Source organism: Pelophylax lessonae, assembly GCF_965119305.1.
Source record: "Pelophylax lessonae genome assembly, chromosome: 4".
Classification (NCBI taxonomy): domain Eukaryota; kingdom Metazoa; phylum Chordata; class Amphibia; order Anura; family Ranidae; genus Pelophylax; species Pelophylax lessonae.
Window position 1 is genome coordinate 143,941,537 of NC_138771.1, and position 21,035 is coordinate 143,962,571.

The 21,035-nt window shown below is 41.1% G+C and overlaps 1 protein-coding gene across 1 annotated transcript in view; it reads right to left on the minus strand.

Annotated features, from left to right (window-relative positions):
- The window catches only part of LOC309553833 (src substrate cortactin-like), an 85,061-nt gene that overhangs the window by 55,889 nt on the left and 8,137 nt on the right, over window positions 1–21,035 (minus strand). Inside the window, exons 2-6 of the mRNA XM_082255288.1 lie at window positions 10,062–10,145; window positions 7,018–7,091; window positions 3,508–3,637; window positions 775–885; window positions 298–352 (exon numbers count right to left, since the gene is read on the minus strand). Coding sequence (XP_082111414.1) covers window positions 298–352; window positions 775–885; window positions 3,508–3,637; window positions 7,018–7,091; window positions 10,062–10,145 — 454 coding nt within the window. The remainder of the gene's footprint in view (window positions 1–297; window positions 353–774; window positions 886–3,507; window positions 3,638–7,017; window positions 7,092–10,061; window positions 10,146–21,035) is intronic.

The following is a 21,035-nucleotide window of genomic DNA, read 5'->3' on the forward strand; positions in this document are numbered from 1 at the left end:
GTGGAGGCAGGGTTTGGGGACCCTGCCAGGAAGTCTCTATGGGCCCTATGATTTATAACAGCAGCCCTGCTTCACACTTTAGGAAATCTTAGGCCTATCGCTACTCACACTTTAGTAAAGCCCAGGTTTACTTTTATCACATTAGTAAACAAAGCCCCCACTCTGTCCTTGTTGGTGCTAAGTTCCTGTGTATTGCCTATACAAACTTTACATGACAGATCCTTTGGGTTACGATGTCCATATAGACTTTCTGCTGAATGATGTAGCCCATGTGTAAAGTTACAGTAATCATCTCACCTTGCTGAGAAGAGTGTTGTTCAGTTTGACCTTTGTAATCAAATCCTACTGCAGACTAAAATAAAAAAAAGCACATATTATAAATGGGCAACGTAAAGAAAGTGTTAAAAAAAAAAAATATATATATATATATATATATATATATATATATGTGTGTGTGTGTCATGGTAAATTTGATTTCTTGAACATACAGTATATGCTGAATATGTATAAGTTAAACATGTTTAGAATTATGCAACAAAGCATTGTTAAGAGCAATGATGATTTGCAAAGTGAAGTAAGCTATTATAATCGATCAGGAGGAGAAGAGATTTCTGGCATTTGTCTATAATTATTATTAATAATAGTATTATTGTACCAATACCGGTAATGCACCAACTGTGCTCAGAAACTGCTTGCATGAGTTATCCAGAAATCTTGAATCATGGAAGGCTGCCAGATTATCCCTGCTGCTGGTTATCCGGAAGGTAAACTCACCTTATCACACCTTTCCTTTTGCACTCCATATTTGCCCCCAAAGCCTTTAGCTGCATCAGTCTGTGAGGAGTGTTTTTCCATTTCTGGCCTGTAGTCGTTACCCAGGGCACTCTTGTAACGAGAAGAAGAAGATATCAGTAAACTTTAAATGTAATTGTTTGTTTGCGCAGACATATTTTAAGTTGCAAGGTGATATAAGATCTGACTTTCAGAAAGGGTCTTTGGCTAAAAATATAAATTTTTCTTAGGCGACAGTCGAAGAAAGTGGTTGTTTGGTGGCAATGTTAATTAAGGTTCTAATATTACAAATACCTTCATTATGCCACATTTTGAGAATGGGTAGATCTGTGGATTATGAAACATCATGATTCTGCCAATCTTTATAATCTGTATTAAATTGTGAGATGGGGCAGGAGGGTTGTACATATTTGGGATTACAGTAAGTGAATTTAAAGTGACAATAAACTCTGGTTTAAAAAAAAATCTATTCAAGTATGTGTTCATAACTTAACAAACTATCTTCAATTGCTCTCGGTCTTCTCAAAATCTCAGTATTTTGTGTTTTTGCTGCTGTTCTCCGACTTCCTGTTAAAGTGTGGCTACGTTTGTTCCCTATGGTCCCACTGTATGTAGGAATTTAGTTACCCTCTCTTGGTTGCTTCTGAGATGGACTAAGTACTATGGACTTCGGGATTGGTAGTGTGCATAGAGCAGTGCACATGATCGCAACTAAGGTGCACTGCTAGTAGTTTGTGGCATACTAGAAAAAATTGTCGCTCAACCCTATCCAGTCGATGTGGTTAACATGTGTAAGATGGTCTCAGCCTTGCACCAATCCACAAGCAATGACCTCTGACATGTTTATAATGAACTTTTCACAGGGTGTGGCATATGGAGTGGTGCAAGACTGAGGCTATCTTACACATGTTAACCACATAGACTGGATAGGGTTGAGCAGCAATTTTTCCAAGTATGCTACTCACTACTGGATGGTGACAGTGGTGGGATTCAGCCGGTTCGCACCGGTTCCACAGAACCGGTTACTAAACATTTGGAAGTTTGCCGAACCGCCTTACTGTGACCATCTGTATCATCCGCTCTGGCTCTCTCTGCCTCTGTCCCTGCCTGTGGCCACGGCGGCGGCACTCTCTCTCTGTGGGGAGGCGGCCGGAGCCCACACACAGCACTGGTTACTAGACTAGAGCCGCTTAGCGTCTAGCAACCAGTGACGTCACCCCTTTCTCCTCCAGGCTGCCTCGCCGCCGCCTCCCAGTCCCCGCCTATTACAATTTGACTCCGCCTCCACCCACTTTCAGCGCTGTTAGCAGTGCACTGTCTGCAGGTGCGCAGCGTGGACTCACAGAATGGAAGATAATCTGGAGAAGAAGATCTGAACATTTGATTTCATAGAATATTGCCAAGTTGTGCCACCACGCATTGATTGTTATAACAAGGTGGGTAACCGTATCATAAGTTGTTGTACAATGGAAATATTGTGAGACAATTTAAGATGGGAAAAAATAAATAAATAAATAAATTCAAAATAGCAAAAGAACACTTTACAAACCATTGTGATTTTTTTCTGACTATTACTACGCCTATGATTTTTATTATACAGCAGTGGCGGCCGGTGCGTTGGGGGTGCAGGGGCGCCCCCCCATCCATGCGTCCGGCCCCCTAATCTACATGCGGGGCGCCGGACGCATGGAGATCAATGGGGCTTTTTTTTTATCACCTGATTAGAGCCAGAGGCTCTAATAGGCTTCAGCAAAGGGTGGACCCAGGGGAACAGAGCAGCGCGCCCCGAGCCCACCCATTGTGTGACAATAGCAAATGAAAATTCGCTATTGTCACACGGATCCTCCTCCTGGCCAATCAGGAAGCGGGTCTGAGACCCACTTCCTGATTGGCCAAAAGGCAAACCCCATGCCATTGGCCGAGGAGGAGGCGAGAGGACTGAGGACTCGAGGAGACGCGGGGACTAAAGAGAAGCCGCCGCTACAGGTAACTGCACTGGTCTCGGGGGGGGCTTGGCACGCTGTTCACTCTGCATTGAAAGGGTGCGCGCTGGTCTCTCTGCATTGAAGGGGGCACGCTGGTCTCTGCATTAAAAGGGGGCACACTGGTCTCTGCATTGAAGGGGGCACGCTGGTCACTGCATTGAAGGGGGCTTGCTGGTCACTGTGCATTGAAAGGGGGCACGCTGGTCACTGTGCATTGAAAGGGGGCACGCTGGTCATTCTACATTGTTTGCCATTAAAGAAAAAAATATGCTTGAAAGTCAGAACTGGTTACTAAAATTTTTAAATCCCACCACTGGATGGTGATATTTTGAGCCAGCACCCCATTCTTGAGTACCAGCGGGACTATACACACTCTCCTTCTTTGCTTAGGGCACCAATACAAACATTAGTAGGTTACAGTAAGGTTCATTGCTAGTTCCAAACAAACAGAAGTGAGAGAAAAAGGGAGAGGTTCGGGAGCTCACAGAGGAAGTTACAAGGAGGCAGAAATACACAGTAAGAAACAATTTAGTGATAAAAAGATTACTAGGACAGCTGTTGCTGGGACATAAAGAGTCAAGGAAACCTTCTCAACCAGACAAACAGCAAAAAAAAAACAAAAAAAAACAACCTAACAAGAGATGTAGCCCTCCCCCACCATATTCAAATTGAATAAAAATATTGGGCTAGAGTTCTACTTTAGGAATTTTCATACATTTTAAAGACTCACCTTGTCCATCCTGTCTTTCTCTGTTCCAAATTGTCCTCCATATCCATATGAGGCTTTTGGACCTTCCTGTAACTCCTTCTTCTTCAGTTTCTCATGTTCTTTAGAAACATTGCTTCTTAACTGACTTATACTTTAAGAGAAAATAGAAATAAATAAAAAAAGTTACAGTCTATACATTTCTTATATTTCATAATTCCTTTAATGTCATTACCATAAACAGCCTAAATCTGCTATTCCAACTGATATTACACTCAAGGAGGTCTGCCTACGCTTGCGTTTTCCTCTGCTGTAGGTGCCAGCCATTCCTATAAAACATTCACATTCCCAGCCCATGTGCTTCCCAGCATGCACAAGGATCATCTTCAACTGGCTCTCTGAATGTAAATCTGTACTGAATAAAATATGGAGACTGACACTGCTGATCTCCTCTTCTAAAAATGCAAAATTCCCGACCATTATGCTGCTGCAATGCTTTAATTCTTTCTTGGCTCTGGGCAAATATACAGATCAAAAGTTCTGACTTTCTCCTGAGTTTATTTGCAGCAATATTGTCCTAGGTGAGAACCTAAAAAAAAGACAAACCCAGAGCTAGCCAGGCAACTAGCGCTTCCGAATGTGGTCAGCATTGGAAGCATGAAAATATCACACAGTGCAGGCTTTGTTTAAGGCCTCATTCACATGTGCTGACCTGCACCCACACAGATGTCAGATTAGGAGCAGCATCTGTGTCCATGCAGGTGCTACGTCTCAATTGACATGAATGGGACTACCTGTGCATCCCTGTGTGGGTAATCATGGCCCTCCATGGTCATCCACTTTATTACGCCCCTGTGTGATGCTGACAAGGGCCTCTTCCTGACAACCCTGGGCGGTGGTTGTGGGGGTCTGTGGGCAGAGGGCTTATCGGACCCCCAGATCTCGCCCCCCCCCCCCATGCAAATTAGTATAGGGTACATAGTACCCCTACCCGTTCACCAAAAACGTGTACAAAGTGAATAAAGACAGTAAAAGCAGTTGAGGGCATGCTGCCTGGTGTATGGTTCAGGAGGGGGGGGGCACTCGCTCTTTCCCCCCTTTTCTGACTTCCCAGGCTGCATGCTCGGATAAGGGACTGGTATGTATTTTGGGGGGACCCCACAGCGTTTTTTTAACCACTTTAGCCGCGGAGGATTTGGCTGCTTAATGACCAGGCCACTTTTTTCAACTTGGCACTGCACCACTTTACCTGACAATTGCGTGGTCATGCAATGCTATACCCATAGGAAATTTACGTCCTTTTTTCCCACAAACAGAGCCTTCTTTTGGTGGTATTTCATCACCTCTGTGCTTTTTATTTTTTGTGATATTAATAAAAAAAGAGCGAACATTTTGCAAAAAATTGACATTTTCTACTTTGACAAGCACATATCACAGCCAGACTCAGGCTGATTACTATCTGCTGTGATATGTGCTTGTTATACATCAAATGGGTGAGTGCATACCCAAATAAAGGTTGTTTAAAGATAATGCACTATGGGCCTGTCCCTTTTGTTTAATATCCCCCAATACATGTGAGATGCGGCACCTATGGGAGTCTGAATAGGATTGTACAACAACATCTTGAAGCGGAAGCACTGGGAGCTGTATGATTCTGTGAAAGGTTGCAGTGGTCCTTAACCACTCACTGCTCCAGATCCACTTTTGTCCGGTAAGAGGCAGTATATGGTGGCTGGGAATTCACTCTGTCTTTGTCGGTTTATCGCAAACAAGAAACACAAAGAAAGGCGCATCGACCTAGCGCATTATCCTTAATATGGGCTTTATTGTTAAAACATAAAAATGGCTACTCACAAGCAAAGGTATAAATCAATCACATCGGACTCAAAATCTTGAGTATCGAGAGTAGTCCATACGAATGTCCCACTCTGAGGAAGAGGCGTATGCCTTGAAACGCGTCAGCCGTCATCCTAATAGGACAGGGGACATTCGTATGGACTACTCTCGATCCTCAAGATTTTGAGTCCGATGTGATTGATTTATACCTTTGCTTGTGAGTAGCCATTTTTATGTTTTAACAATAAAGCCCATATTGAGGATAATGCGCTAGGTCGATGCGCATTTCTTTGTGTTTCTTGTTTGCAGTATTGTTGGGCTGCCCCAGTCCTTTTAGGCAGCAGGATCCTAGCCATCCAAGACACCATTTTGAAAGTTCCGTGGACAGAGCAGTCAAGGAGTCGGCTTTTCTGAGCGCAGGAGATAGGTGGTTTATCCACCTTGTTTTTGTTTGTCGGTTTATCACCTGGGTGGATGTCCTATTAGTACCTACCACATCTTGTATTGCTGCATTGACACACTATTGCTATCAAGATTCTCCGGTTTTCTACGCATATTGAGCAATTGATTGCATGTGGACTGTTGGGACTTATTCTTCACTAGTTTTAGCGCAACTCTATTTTTGATATATCCACCCTGTACAGACACTGCCAGATAGACTGCATCATCTTACCCTGCCAAAGATAGCAAGGCAGCAGCCTGTCCTGCCCTCATGATTATCACAAATAACCAAACAATGGCCCCTTTAGTTTAATTTTTCTATCCGTAGAGAGCTTGTTCTTTTCTTTTTTTATATGGGATTGGCAATTCAAACACATGTACAGTAGCAGGACATACTCAAATGTTACATTTCCTTTAAAATAACCATGTTATGAGAGATGCGATGAGATGATGTTGATTGCCTCTTTATAAAAATGCTTGTTGCCTTGTTGGCATGCTGATCCTCTGGCTATGCTACTTTCTGAGTTACCGAGCCAGAACAAGTCACAGAGAAGTCAGAAGTTCCTATATGCATACATTTTTTGAGTCAGTAAAACAACAATATATTAAAAAAGAATAGCGCGCAAATGCAAAAGAAATTACTACCAAATCTGAAGACAATCCATAAATAAAAATGGGGATTTGGTCCCACCATATGGCCATATCGTGCTCAAGCCCACTACTGCGTCAAAGTACCCCATTATCAGTGGGTCCTACACTATCCATGAAAAAGAGATGAATCCAGCCTTTCTAACCCTTGGAGATAATACTCCTTGCTGGGAAAGATGTGCAAATGCACTACAGGGGACTCCTCCTATATCCACTTGATGGTGGACACTGATTGAGTACAGGTGTGTGTGGGGGGTGGGGAGGGTTGCTCAACCTCGGTGGTCTGGTCAGACCGAATACATAATAAACAGGCAAAAAATTTGGGGGAGCATACCCATGTATTTCTAAAGCTGCTGCAGCTATGAACCAAAAGACATGTATATTAAAAAAGAATAGCGCGCAAATGCAAAAGAAATTACTACCAAATCTGAAGACAATCCATAAAAAAAAATGGGGATTTGGTAAAACAACAAGATTCAAATAATAGCCTGGTAACTAAAATTCCAGGGGAGAGCAGCGATGGCGGCCTCCATATTTCTCTTATAGCAGGTAACCTTTAAAGAAAACTAGGCATCCTGCTCAATTTCGTTTACAAAGAAGAGGACTTACTTTATATGCTGAGGACGGCCAGATCCTTCAATGGTTTTAGCCCCCCACCTTTGTTCCTCTTCAGTGATGTCATTCTAAGAAAGGTACATTTTAATATAATGAATAGCACTAAAAGTAGCAAGAAAACACGTTCTTTATTTCTATCAGCATAACAAAATAGCATGTTCATTAAAAATATAAAGACCTTTGATGTATGAGGTGTGCCCAAAAATGTTGGCACTGTAATTGGTGGGAGCTGGCTGTCAGCTTGGCCCTTATCTGTAATTCAGGAGCACTGGCATTGACTTCTGTGTAAATGAAGACTGTAAACCGTCTATAATAGAAGGTTGTTACAGTGCTTTTTGTTGTATTGTGTATTTGCAGGTCAAAAAAAACCTGAAATACAAAAATTAAACAAAGATGGATGCTGGAGTTCACATTGTGTAAAGCTCAATTTACATAATGAGAGCTACAACAGCCTCATAAATGCTCATATTTAAGTCTAAATAATATTTCTTTGCTTGTAAAAAAAAAAAAAAAAAGTCCCCTTTATAAAAGCAAATTGCTGGCTGTAACAATTCATACCAAGCTCACAGCTATAGCAGCGGGCATGAGCATGCTTTAGCCACTTGAATGCCAGGACCTACCTTGGTAGACAAGGAATTACATATGTAAATACTCAATACACAACTAATGGTTGTGGAAAAACTGTACAGACTCAAATACTAGGGGGTGCTGATAAGTATTGAGCCTTACCCAGAAAAAATTGAATTTTATTTTGCAGGGAGCTCTGAAAGCTGAATGGAGGAATGGCGCATACCCCTCTTCACACAACACATGAACAAAGCTGAGGCTGTCAATCACAGGCTGTGTGCTGGACGCCCCTACCCTGTCACCTTTTTCTCCTGTTTTCAGGAAAACCTGTCAGAAGTGGTTCATACATATAGCAGAAGGAACAAGGCAGCACACAGAAATTACACTTAGTGCTCTGGATGGAGACACTATAAGTACACACTATATAAGGATTATGATTTGTTCATATTTCATGTCAGAGGTTTACAACCACTGTAAGGTGGCCATAGATGGATCAAAATTTGCCTGGTTCAGCAGGGACCGGCCACATTTTGATCCATGTGTGGCCACCTCAGTTAAACAGAAGCCGATCTGCCAACTCCTGTTCAACCGTCCTGTTGGATAAGATCTGCTTGATCAGCAGCTGCAGCCAATGGCTGCAGCACTGATCTGTGTGCTCTGAGAAGGGGGGAGTCTCCCGCTGTCAGAATACAATAGTACAGCAGGGAAATTTTCCCATCCTCCTCGAATGTGTGGATGGGGAATTGGTTCACTTTTTTTTTTTGCAGCCACTGGCTGAAAAAAAAAAACGTAACCATGTACAGCCCACTTTAGCTTGGATTACTGGTTCCCCCTTTCATGATTTATCCTGACTCTGTGGCGCTATCCTTTTCTAGTTTGTTAATCTGCTGCCAACTGTACTTGATTATGACCTTTGACCTCTGCAGCCTGCACCAAACTCTGCCTCCATTGCTATTAGGGAGCAAATAAAGTGAGAAGTTACTGCTTAAAGTATACACTGATTATTCTTTTTTTGCACCAACTTCTGACCTGGCCAACTTCAACTTTGACTTTGATGCTTTGTCTTTTGATCTTTGGCTTTTCATGGCTTCTGGTACTTCAGTAATGTTTCAGTAAGGTCGTGGTTCTATTTCCCCCAGAATATTAAATTGTAGTGCATAAATCCTGGGGCATCCAAGTATGGGAAAAATGTGGCTTACTTACTTAAAAGTGTTTAAGGTAGATGAGGAGTACCAATTGAACAAGTACTGCATAATAGTAGTACCGTGTTTCCCCGAAAGTAAGACCTACCCTGAAAGTAAGACCTAGTGTTATTTTTGGGGAGGGCTGCAATATAAGCCCTACCCCGAAAATAAGCCCTAGTTTAGTGTATGAAAAATCCTAGGATGCACTTTATTGGTGTTTTAAATAATGTCCAATGTGTGTTTTTGTATTATAATACTGTGAAATACATTCCTTGCATCGCCGCTCTGCTCTCAGCTGATTCTGTCTCCTCTCATACCTTAGCTGTCCTGTCAGAGGGGGATCTCAGCCCCTCCCCTCTGCAGTGTAACACAGAAGCGCAGGGTGTTCGATTAGAATTGTGGGAAATACCTTTACATCTGCACTTCCGTGACCCCCAGCTGTCAGCGGGGGAGTAGAGGGCGGCAGATCAGCTGAGCCCGGAGCAGCGATGAAGAAGGTATTTCACACTATTGTAATCTAATCTATCCTACGCTTCTGTGTAAACTGCAGAGGGGAGGGGCTGATATCCCTCTCTGAGTCTGACAGCCACGGTATGAGAGAAGAAAGACAGGAGAGAGTAGGAGATTACTGTAGCTGAGCACAGAGCAGTAATGAAGGTATTTCACACAATTGCATTACAAAAACACACACTGGACATATATAAAACACTAATAAAGCGCATCCTAGGATTTTATATACACTAAACTAGGTTCACACGGGATTCTTGGCACGCAGAGAGGGGAAGAGAGGGACAGCACATGAAAGTGAGACCTACCCCCAAAATAAGCCCTACTGTGTCTTTTGGTGCCAAAATTAATATAAGACCCGGGCTTATTTTCGGGGAAACGGTAGCTGCAATTTTTATAATAGGGTAAGCAAGAATAAGTGTGGTTGCAGTAGTCTAAAAAAATAAAATATAGAAAATAATAGAGGCTGCAACAGTGACCGTTGCCACAAAGATGTTCATGTCTTGGCTACTTCCTCATGCTGGCTACTGAAATAATCCTGTGGGTATACCTCCCTGCCTCCCTGTCCCCACAAAGAATACTTTAAAACCTATTACTCTTGGTCCATGCAACAGTTTTAGTCTATAGCTAACTGAGCTAGTTGAAATCAACATAGAATAAAAGTAACGCAAAATGCTATTTCTAAAGCTTTTTTTGCCAGACTGCAACACTATCATTTTTAAAAAAGTTACAGATACAGTATATTGGCTAAAATAATGTATTTATAGCTGTTTGACTTACCACAAAATCGGGATCAGTTTCCCAGTCATCTCCACCATCATTCTGAGTTACTGAAACATTGTGTCCCGCAGCTGCCTTCCACATCTGTTGTAAAAACACATATAGGATGGAGACTTTATTGACTATTACCAGGTAAAGAGCATAAAGCACCAAAAATATCTTTTGAATACTATTTTAGTTTTGGATGAGGAAGAGTTACAAACTCTATCAGTATCCCTACTGGGGAGATTGACCCTCATTTTCCATCCTGGAGTTAGAAATACTCCTGCAAAGTTCCTGTTGAAAATGAAGACCATTTTCTTAATTTCTAAAAAAAAAGTTTAAGTGTACCTACTGAAAATCTTCTACGTAAATGTAGAAACATAGTAATCTGTTAGGGCTTTGGAACACCATTAACCTCCCTGGCGGTATGATTATGTCCGGAATTACATACCAAAAGCGGTACAATTGTTTTCATGGAAATTTGGTGTTATGTATTATAGGCCTACAATTCTTAGTAATTACTGACTTAAACCTGACCAAAACAAGAGTCTAGTAGACATCCCAGATGTGATAAATTTTAAACACAAATGCATGAATTATAATCTAATCAATAATATAATTTTATTATATAATATATAATATATATAATAAAATTATATTATTGATTAGATTATAATTCATGCATTATATATTATATATAGATATATATGTTTGTGTGTGTATATATATATATATATATATACACACACATATATATATATACCGGTATATATATATATACATATATATATGCATGTGCATATATATATATATATATATATATATATATATGCATATATATATATATATATATATATATATATATACATATATATATATATATATATATATATATATATATATATATATATGCATATATATATATATATATATATATATATATGCATATATATGCATATATATATATATGTATATATACAGTAAAACCTTGGATTGCGAGCATAATTCGTTCTGGAAACATGCTTGTAATCCAAAGCACTCTTATATCAAAGCAAATTTCCCCATAAGAAATAATGGAAACTCAGATGATTTGTTCCACAAGTCCTTCGGTTTATAGTCTATATACAAAGATTATAGCAATGTGATAGGTTGTGTAACCATAAAATGTCCATCCACAATATGCAGCCTTCCCAAGGGGATTAGAAGCAAAATCTAGCAGAGCTACAGAATATAAGAGAGATGAGAGGCGCATCTAAGTGTAGCAATATGGTTACATTTAATGAAGGTTCAACATTTAGCAACTCACATGGTTGATGATTAAAATAGGCACACCTAAGTATACAGGCATCCGGGGTAAAGCTGTCCACATAGACCATCTTCTGAACCACTGTCTCTCACCACTGTTAGTCTGCAATCCTGACTGGGAAGAATAGCCTGCAGTAGATTGATCTGAAAGTGAGGCTTAGATTCACTCGTGGAGTGCAGCGGGGAAAGGATGATGAAGATGGCTGTGCAGAGGATGGTCTATGTGGACAGCTTCACCCCGGATGCCTGCATACTTAGATGTGCCTGTTTTAATCATCAACCATGTGAGTTGCTAAATATTGAACCTTCATTAAATGTAACCATATGGCTCCTCTCTTCTTTTTTATACATGACGCTACTTGTATATCAAGACATCACTTGTATATCAAGTCAAAATTTATTTAAAAAATTTGCTTGTCTTGCAAAGCGCTCTCAAACCAAGTTACTCTCAAACCAAGGTTTTACTGTATATATATATATATATATATATATATGTATATATATATATATATATACAGTAAAACCTTGGTTTGAGAGTAACTTGGTTTGAGAGCGCTTTGCAAGACAAGCAAATTTTTATATGTATATATATATATATATATATATATATATATATATATATATATATATATAATATAAAATGTGTTTTGTGTAACGTTTTTTTTTTTTGAATTTCCCTCCCTAGTTCCGCTCCCAAGCAGCATTGCTGCTGCAGGGAACGGAACTAGGAAGTGATCAGACCGACGGAGGGACGGAGGAGCGGCGGGACTCTCGGCTGGCGATCTCAGCAATGGGAGATCATCGCTGGATCGCCAGGATAAGGTAAGAGAACACCGCTGCGCTCTCTGCAATCCACCTCGAGCGTGACTCGGGGTTACCGCTCCTGCAATGAAAACTCCACCCCGAGTCACACTCGGGATTACCGCTAAGGAGGTTAAGCGATCATAAAGTCTCATTTTATTTCCTATTAAAAATCAAACATGTTATACTTACCTGCTCTGTTGCAGTGGATTTGCACAGAGCAGCCCGGATCCTCCTCTTCTCAGGTTCCTCTTCTTTGATCCTGGCCCCTTCCTCCTGTTCAGTGCCCCCACAGCAAGCAGCTTGCTATGGGGGCACCAAAGCCAAGTCACAGCTCCCTGTGTCCATTCAGACACAGAGTACAGTCCCAGCCCCACTCTCTCTTGGCTAGCTGACTCCAATTGACAGCAGCGGCAGCCAATGGCGGGGACCTCAGGCAAGTGCTAGGGGGCTGAGGGGGGCTGCTGCACACAGAAGGCTTTTTAACCTAATGCATAGCATGCGTTAAGATAAAAAAAACCTTCTGACTTTACAACTCCTTTAGGTGCTAAGATATTCCATAAGGAGGAGATATTTTTATATTGAAAGGACTTCTGGTAAAATTTTCTGAAACACAACATATACACACAAGGTGATATTCACCATCCGTGTGCTAATCATACCAGTCCAAACGTAGCTTGTGTGTCTTCCTTCCAAAACATAGCCTATTAAAGCTAGGTGGCTGCTGCTCCAGTCAACACTGTGTCCAGAGAACACGGTGCAAAAGATAAACAAAACCAGGCACACATCCAACCTAGTGTATTATAGTTTTTATTAAAGGAAAATGAATCAATATGAAATGCACTCACATGGTACAGCAAGTACTGGGCATATGTAGGTTCCTCTCCGCTGTATGGCCTCTTCAGATCCCGCATCGGTACCCACTCAATGTCCCCTGGAAAGTGAAGCTCCCCTCAGGACAAGCGATCCGCTGCACCTCCAGCAGATCCCACACTGGACCCACTCAATGTCCCCTGGAAAGCGAAGCTCCCCTCAGGACGAGCGATCCTCTGCACCTCCAGCATCTCTGCCTAGTGCGCCTGCACCCGACTCCGCTGTCCCCGCCGTGAATCCCGCACATGCGCACAAGGATCCAGGCAGAAGTCGATAACTATGGGGACGGAATAACTCTGGCAGATGGTAGTGGAGGATGGAAACTATGGCACAGCACTGGTTGCTATGACAACATGTTTCGGAGGCGTAGCCTCCCTCTTCAGGTCATCGCAGGCACACTAGGCAGAGACGCCAGATGTGCAGCGGATCGCTTGTCCTGAGGGGAGCTTCACTTTCCAGGGGACACTGAGTGGGTCCAGTGCGGGATCTGCTGGAGGTGCAGCGGATCGCTTGTCCTGAGGGGAGCTTCACTTTCCAGGGGACACTGAGTGGGTACAGTGTGGGATCTGAAGAGGCCATACAGCGGAGAGGAACCTACATATGCCCAGTACTTGCTGTACCATGTGAGTGCATTTCATATTGATTTGTTTTCCTTTAAAGCGGAGTTCCAACCGAAAATAAAAGTTTGTTCCATCTTCTTGGTCTTACCTTGTTTAGAAGATAATATACTTACCTTACTTCCTCTTCCTCCCCTCGGCGGCCACGGCGAGTCGTCACTTCCTGGCTTGCAATGATTCCTGGGAGCTGAACGTCATCGCTCCCAGGAATAAATGTGGCTGCACCAGCCCTGACGTCAGTTACGGTGCAGGCGCCGTCATACCTTGCTAAACAGCTTCTGGGCATGCCCAAAAGCTGTGCAGGGATGACGCTGCAGACCCCGGAAGCATCGTGGGACCGAAGAGGACGGAAGAGGACGCAGAAGAGGATCGCGCTGGCTTCAAGCTGCCCACACCTGAGATGGCAGCGCTGGAGAAGACATTTTCAAGGTAAGTATTTCTTCTTGCAGGTAAGTGCAAGCCGGAACAGTTCAGAGGCTATCCATTATGGAATGCACTAGCCCTGACTGTACCGGGGGAATTTTTATGTATTTTTTGTTTTTTTAGGTGGAACTCTGCTTTAATAAAAACTATAATACCCCAGGTTGGATGTACGCCTGGTTTTGTTTATCTTTTGGTAAAATTTTCTGAAACAATATCCTTTTTTAAAAGGGGTCAATGTTAATATGGAGTTGTTAATTGCTACTTTCGACTTTTTTACTTTTATCAAATTTTTCCTGAAACTCAACAAATACATATTCAATCTAAAATGGACCAATGTTTCCCAACAATTTAACAGATTGCCCTATATTAGGATGAGGAATCCTTTACATAGGCAAATGCTTGTCTGAAATTATCTTCATTGCCCATTTGATGCTTTTTTTCTAACAGGAGAGTATCCCTGTCCATATTTCCTATGTGATATTCTGTTCTAGTCTAACCCTAGCAAAATCAATATATCTTTTCCTGACATCGAAAGAAGTAATAGGATTCTCAAAAACCACATTCTCCTCCCATTTGGCAATAAATAGATTGGTTGGGAGTGAATGCGGCTCCCATATTTAAATGTTCTATTTAAGGATAATATCTAGGCAGTAGTTTGAGAGTATGACTTCTGCTGCAGCATGCTGAGGGAATAAAGAACAGATTGCATGGTATTTTTATGACTGGATTTATCTATCAACATCAATATACTTCATTAATCTGCTGTAATACTCCACATTACATTTGTTCTAATAAAGTAATTACTATTTATAGTGCAGGAGGAAGTGGAAAAAATGCTGTTTCCTTTAGTCAGCATTAAATCTATGTAAGCATTATTTCTGGATTATTGTGAACAATGAATAGAGTCTATGACTCAAGCTAATTCTTACAACTATTGATTTAAGTAAAGTAAACCATTTTCAAATCAAAACTGCATTTATTAGTGGGCCAGTAAAACTATCTATCTTAAATCTTTGCTTGCCTCAGAAAAAAATAAATAAAATGCTGCCGACTACCCAAAACCAAAATTGAATTGATAGACATTCAATCATTTCAATGCACAGGCAACAATCAGTAAATAAAAGTGACTCAAAAGGAAAAAGGACACTGCTCACCACAGCTTACACTCTACAAGTAAACAGTGCATCTGAAAAGTATTCACAACGCTTCACTTTTTCCACATTTTGTTATGTTACAGCCTTATTCCAAAATGGATTAAATTAATTATTCTCCTCAAAATTCTACAAACAATACCCCATAACAACAACATGAAAGAAGTTTGTTGGAAATCTTTGCAACTGTTTCAGAAATAAAAAAGGAAAAAATCCCATGTATATAAGTATTCACAGCCTTTTTTTAATGAAACTCAAAATTGAGCTCAGATGCATCCTGATCATCCTTGAGATGTTTCTAAAACTTGATTGGAGTCCACCTGTGGTAAATTCAGTTGATTGGACATGATTTGGAAAAGGCATGCACGTATCTATATAAGGTCCCACAGTAAACAGGGCATGTCAGAGAACAAACCAAGCCATGAATTCCAAGGAATTATCTATAGACCTCTAAGACAGGATTGTATTGAGGAACAGATCTGGGGAAGGGTACAGAAAAATTTCTGCAGCATTGAAGGTCCCAATGAGCATAGTGGCCTCCATCATCCGTAGATGTTTGGAACCACCAGGACTCTTCCTAGAGCAGCCCGCCTGTCCAAACTGAGCGATTAGTGGAGAAAGGCCTTAGTCAGGGAGGTGACCAAGAACCCAATGGTCACTCTGATAGAGCTCCAGCATTTCTCTGTGGAGAGAGGAGAACCTTCCAGAAGAACAACCATCTCTGCAGCACTCTCCCAATCAGGCCTGTGTGGTAGAGTGGCCAGACAGAAGCCACTCCTCAGTAAAAGGCACATGACAGCAAGCCTGGAGTTTGCCAAAAGGCAAAAGTTATATCGAGACCACTGTTCCTGATCTTTGCTGACAGTATTAGGACAGGAGATGTACCAGGGGATTGGAAGAAAGCTAACGTGATTCCAATATTCAAAAAGGGCCAGAGGCATATCCCGGGAAATTATAGGCCTGTCAGTTTGACATCAGTAGTATGTAAACTTCTGGAGGGGATGATAAGGGACTATATTGTAGAGTTTGCTAAGGACAACAACATCATCAGCAGTAATCAGCACGGGTTTACAAATGGGCGTTCTTGTCAAACCAATCTCCTTACATTCTACGAGGAGGTGAGCTGTGAGCTAGATAGGGGGAGACCAGTGGATGTGGTGTACTTGGATTTCGCTAAGGCGTTTGATACAGTTCCCCACAAGCGCTTAATTTATAAAATAAGGTCTGCAGGTATCGATAGCAGGGTTTGCTCTTGGATACGGAACTGGCTAAAAAGGCGGGTCCAAAGGGTAGTAATAAACAGCGCATACTCAGACTGGTCTGAGGTGGTAAGCGGGGTCCCCCAAGGCTCAGTCCTGGGACCAACCTTGTTCAATTTATTCATAAACAACATTGAGGTCGGGATCAGTAGTTCGATATCAGTTTTTGCAGATGACACAAAATTGGGCAGGGCAATAACTTCACAACATGAAGCAGATATCCTGCAGAATGACCTGGACAAAATAACAGAGTGGGCAACGACATGGCAAATGAGGTTTAACGTGGAGAAGTGTAAGGTTTTGCACTTGGGGACTAAAAACATAAAATCACAATACACGTTAGGAGGGGAGCCCTTGGGGGAATCAAAAATGGAGAAGGATCTGGGAGTATTGGTTGATGATAGATTAGGAAACAGCATGCAATGTCAAGCGGCAGCTTCCAAAGCCAACAGAATATTAGCATGCATAAAGAAAGGGATGCATTCCAGAGATAAGACTATAATCCTTCCACTTTATAAAACTCTGGTCCGACCGCATCTGGAGTATTCCGTCCAGTTCTGGTCGCCAGTCCTCAGGAGGGATGTGTTGGAGCTGGAGAGAGTCCAGAGAAGGGCAACTAAACTAATTAGGGGATTGGAGGACCTTGACTATGAAGAGCGTCTACAATCGCTCGATTTATTCTCCCTGGAGAAGAGACGTCTGAGGGGGGACATGATAGCAATTTATAAATATCTTAATGGGGATCCCAGCTTAGAAAAAAAGCTGTTCATTCGAAGGGATTGCATGAGGACTCGAGGGCATACAATGCGATTAGAGGAGAAGCGTTTTAACCTCAGGCAACGCGGGGGGTTCTTTACTGTTAGGGCAACAAGATTGTGGAATTCTCTACCACAAGAGGTGGTTTCTGCGGGTAGTATGGTGGCTTTCAAAAGACTCTTAGACTTACATCTCAAGGATCAGAACATTCAGGGGTATGGGAGATGATTACAGCCACACATGCCTACACAGGTTGAACTGGATGGACTATTGTCTTTATTCAACCTCACCTACTATGTAACTATGTAACTATGTAACCTGAAGGACTCTTAGACCATGAGAAACAAAATTCTCTGGTCTGATTAAAAAAAGATTGAACTGTTTGACCTGAATGACAAGCGTCATGTCTGGAGGAAACCAGGCACCGCTCATCACCTGGCCAATACCATCCCTACAGTGAAGCATGGTGATGGCAGCATCATGCTTTAGGGATGTTTTTCAGTGGCAGGAACTTGGAGACTAGTCAGGATTGAGCAAAAGATGAATGTAGCAAAGTACAGAGACATCCTTGATGAAAACCTGCTCCAGAGCGCTCTGGACTTCAGACTGGGGCGAAGGTTCATCTTCTAACAGGACAAAAACCCTAAGCACACAGCCAAGATAACAAAGGAGTGGCTATGGGACAACTCTGTTAATGTTCTTCAGTGGCCCAGCCAGAGCCCAGACTTGAACCTGATTGAAGAGCTGAAAATGGCTGTGCACCAACGCTCCCCATTCAACCTGATTGAGCTTGAGAGGGTCTGCAAAGAAGAATGAGAGAAACTGCTCAAAAATAGGTGTGCCAAGCTTGTAGCATCATACTCAAAAAGACTTGAGGCTGTATTTGGTGCCAAAGGTGCTTCAACAAAGTATTGAGCAAAGGCTGTGAATACTCACGTACATGGGATTTTTTTTGTTTTTTATTTTTAATAAATTTGCAAAAATTTCATGCAAACTTCTTTCCCATTGTCATTATAGGGTATTTTTGTTGAATTTTGAAGAAAATAATCAATTTAATCTATTTTGGAATAAGGCTGTCACATAACAAAATATGGAAAAAGTGAAGCGCTGTGAATACTTTCTGGGTACACTGTAAGTAAAAGGTGTTTAAGAGGTTGTTATGCTGGTCTTGCTGGGTTGCCCTACTAACATTTGAAAATATTCACAGTATGCAGAATGTCAAATTTTTGGAGCTTATTAGAATAAAGATATCTGCATGTTTTTTTTCCGGGTACACTGGTTTCCTCCCACACTCCACAGACATGCTGGTAGGTTAATTGGCTCTTGTCTAAATTGGCCCTAGTATGTGTATGCATGAATGTGAGTTAGGGTCCTTAGATTGTAAGCTTCTTTGATAGCAGTACATTGGAAATCCCCATGGTTTCCCTCTTCTCAACTCAAAACAAGAATTAATGCAATCAGCCTCATGGAAAAAAATCTTTCACACTCTTTACAACTCTACCCACTTCTATGACAATATATGGGACCCCTGGTTTAAAAATGCGGAAATTCTATTCCAACCAATTTAATTCAGATAATAGCAATTTTGATAAGATGTTGATCCTTTGCCTTATTAAATTACTTTGCTGAGTAAAGATGCTGTTAGAAATATACAATATACTGTGACACTAACCACTAAATATTTCATCTATTTTTATCTGACTGACAACTACAATGATTCTGTCATTAGACTATACATCTTATCTTTTGTACCCGGATAATAATCTATTTGTAATACAATGCTTTTTGATATGCAATGTTCTTTTGTACCACCATTTTGTCCCAAATAAAAAGTTTGTAAACAAAAAAAAAGATTGACAGCTTCTTTAGGGCTGGGATTGATGTGAATACACAAATATAAGTAGTGTGCTGTGTAAATCATTGGCACTAAATATATAACTGTAATAAATAAGTATTTAAGCTTAAAGTTCAAGTTTATGTTTACCCCCTAAATGACTAGGCCATTTTTTGCAATTTGACACTGTGTGATTTAACTGGTAATTGCGCAGACACGCAATGCTGTACCCAAATGAAATGAATGTCCTTTTTTATGACACATAAAGATTTTCTTTGGTGGTAATTGATCCCCTCTGCGATTTTTATTTTTGAGAAAATTTGAGAAAAAATTTTTGTCATACATTTAGGCCGATATGTGGTTAAAAAAAAAAAAATCTCAATAGGCGTATATTTATTGGTTTGCGCAAAAGTTATAGCGTCTACAAACTATGGTGTATATACTGGAACTTACGCAGCTTTCCCTTTCTGACTGCCTATCTCATTTCTAAAATGGCAGGGCAATACAAACCCCCAAAATGACCCCTTTTTGGAAAGTAGACACCCCAAGGAATTTCCTGGGAGGCATGTTGAACCCATGGAATATTTAACTTTTTTTTCACAGGTGTTTTAAAAATGACAAAAAACTATATATATATATTTTTTTACACAAAGTTGTCATTGAAATTATATATTGCTCACACATGCCATGGCTATATGTGAAATTACACCCCAAAATACATTCTGCTGCTTATCCTGAGTATGGGGATACCCCATTGAAAGCAGTGTGACCAGTGGTTCAGCCATCTTAGTGTTCTTAGTTTTAAAGAAGTCAGTTAAGTGTTAAAATAATTTGCTAATACTGCTGTAATAATGTTTGAGACTTTTGCCCACGCTAGAATTCTTGATAGATAAGGGTCCCGTACTGTTGTGTAACCAGTCTGGGTCAAACTGACCAAAGTATTAACATACGCAGATAATGACCTTGTGGGACAGTCTATTAGACGCTTTTGAGATGACTTGCAATTTCCATGTGTTCTAATGAGAGTATTTTCCTATATAAACTGTGAGCAAATAAACATTTATCAGGTCATTCTGAACGAACCATTATGCAGTCTGTGTCGTGGGTTTAATCAGTTTGACCTCCAGGCCTGCAGAGATCAGAGGTCATCCGGGTCAAGTTTGCAAAGTCTACCACTTGGAGTCAACGCCAACACCCATGTGTGAGACTTTTTGGCAGTCTAGTCACATACAGGACCCCGAAAACCAATCCCCACCTTTATGCTTTCTAAGGGTGTAAATTATTGATTTCACTCCTGTCTATCATAGTTTCGGAGGCCATGAAAGGCCAAGACAGCACAAAACCCCTCCCCTTTTCATCCCTATATTGCCCAATTGTTTGGCATAGATACCAAACCTGACATGCTTTAAAATTGCGCACGCCCGTGCAGCGACGACAAACCACATACATTTTTAAAAGCCTTTACAGGTTGCCACTTAAGATTTACAGAGGAGGTCAACCGCAAGAATTACTGCGCTCAATCTGACGTTCATGGTAAAACCTCACATGCATGGTGCAATTGCTGTTTACATATGACATCAGACCGATGCTTGTGTTTGCCTTTGCGTGCAAACACGTGGGGGGGGGGGGTGCTTACATTTTTATTTTTTGTTTTTTTTTATTTTGCTATTTTATTTTATTTTGACACCTTCCCCTTAATTTTTTTTTTTTTTTTATCATTTTCAGTTTTAATTTAAAAATCCCCATATGACAGCAAAGTAGTGATAGGTACTCTTTTTTTAAAAAAATTGGGGTCTATTAGACTCTAGATCTCTGCTCTGCCCTTAAAGCAACTGGCCACTCCAAGATTGGTGGGATAAGATGCTTTCCCAATTTCCCAATGGCGCTGTTTATATCTGGCGAAACCGAAGTCGTGAATTGCTCGTAGCTTCCGGTATCTTAGACCATAGAGATGATTGGAGCCATTCTGGTCT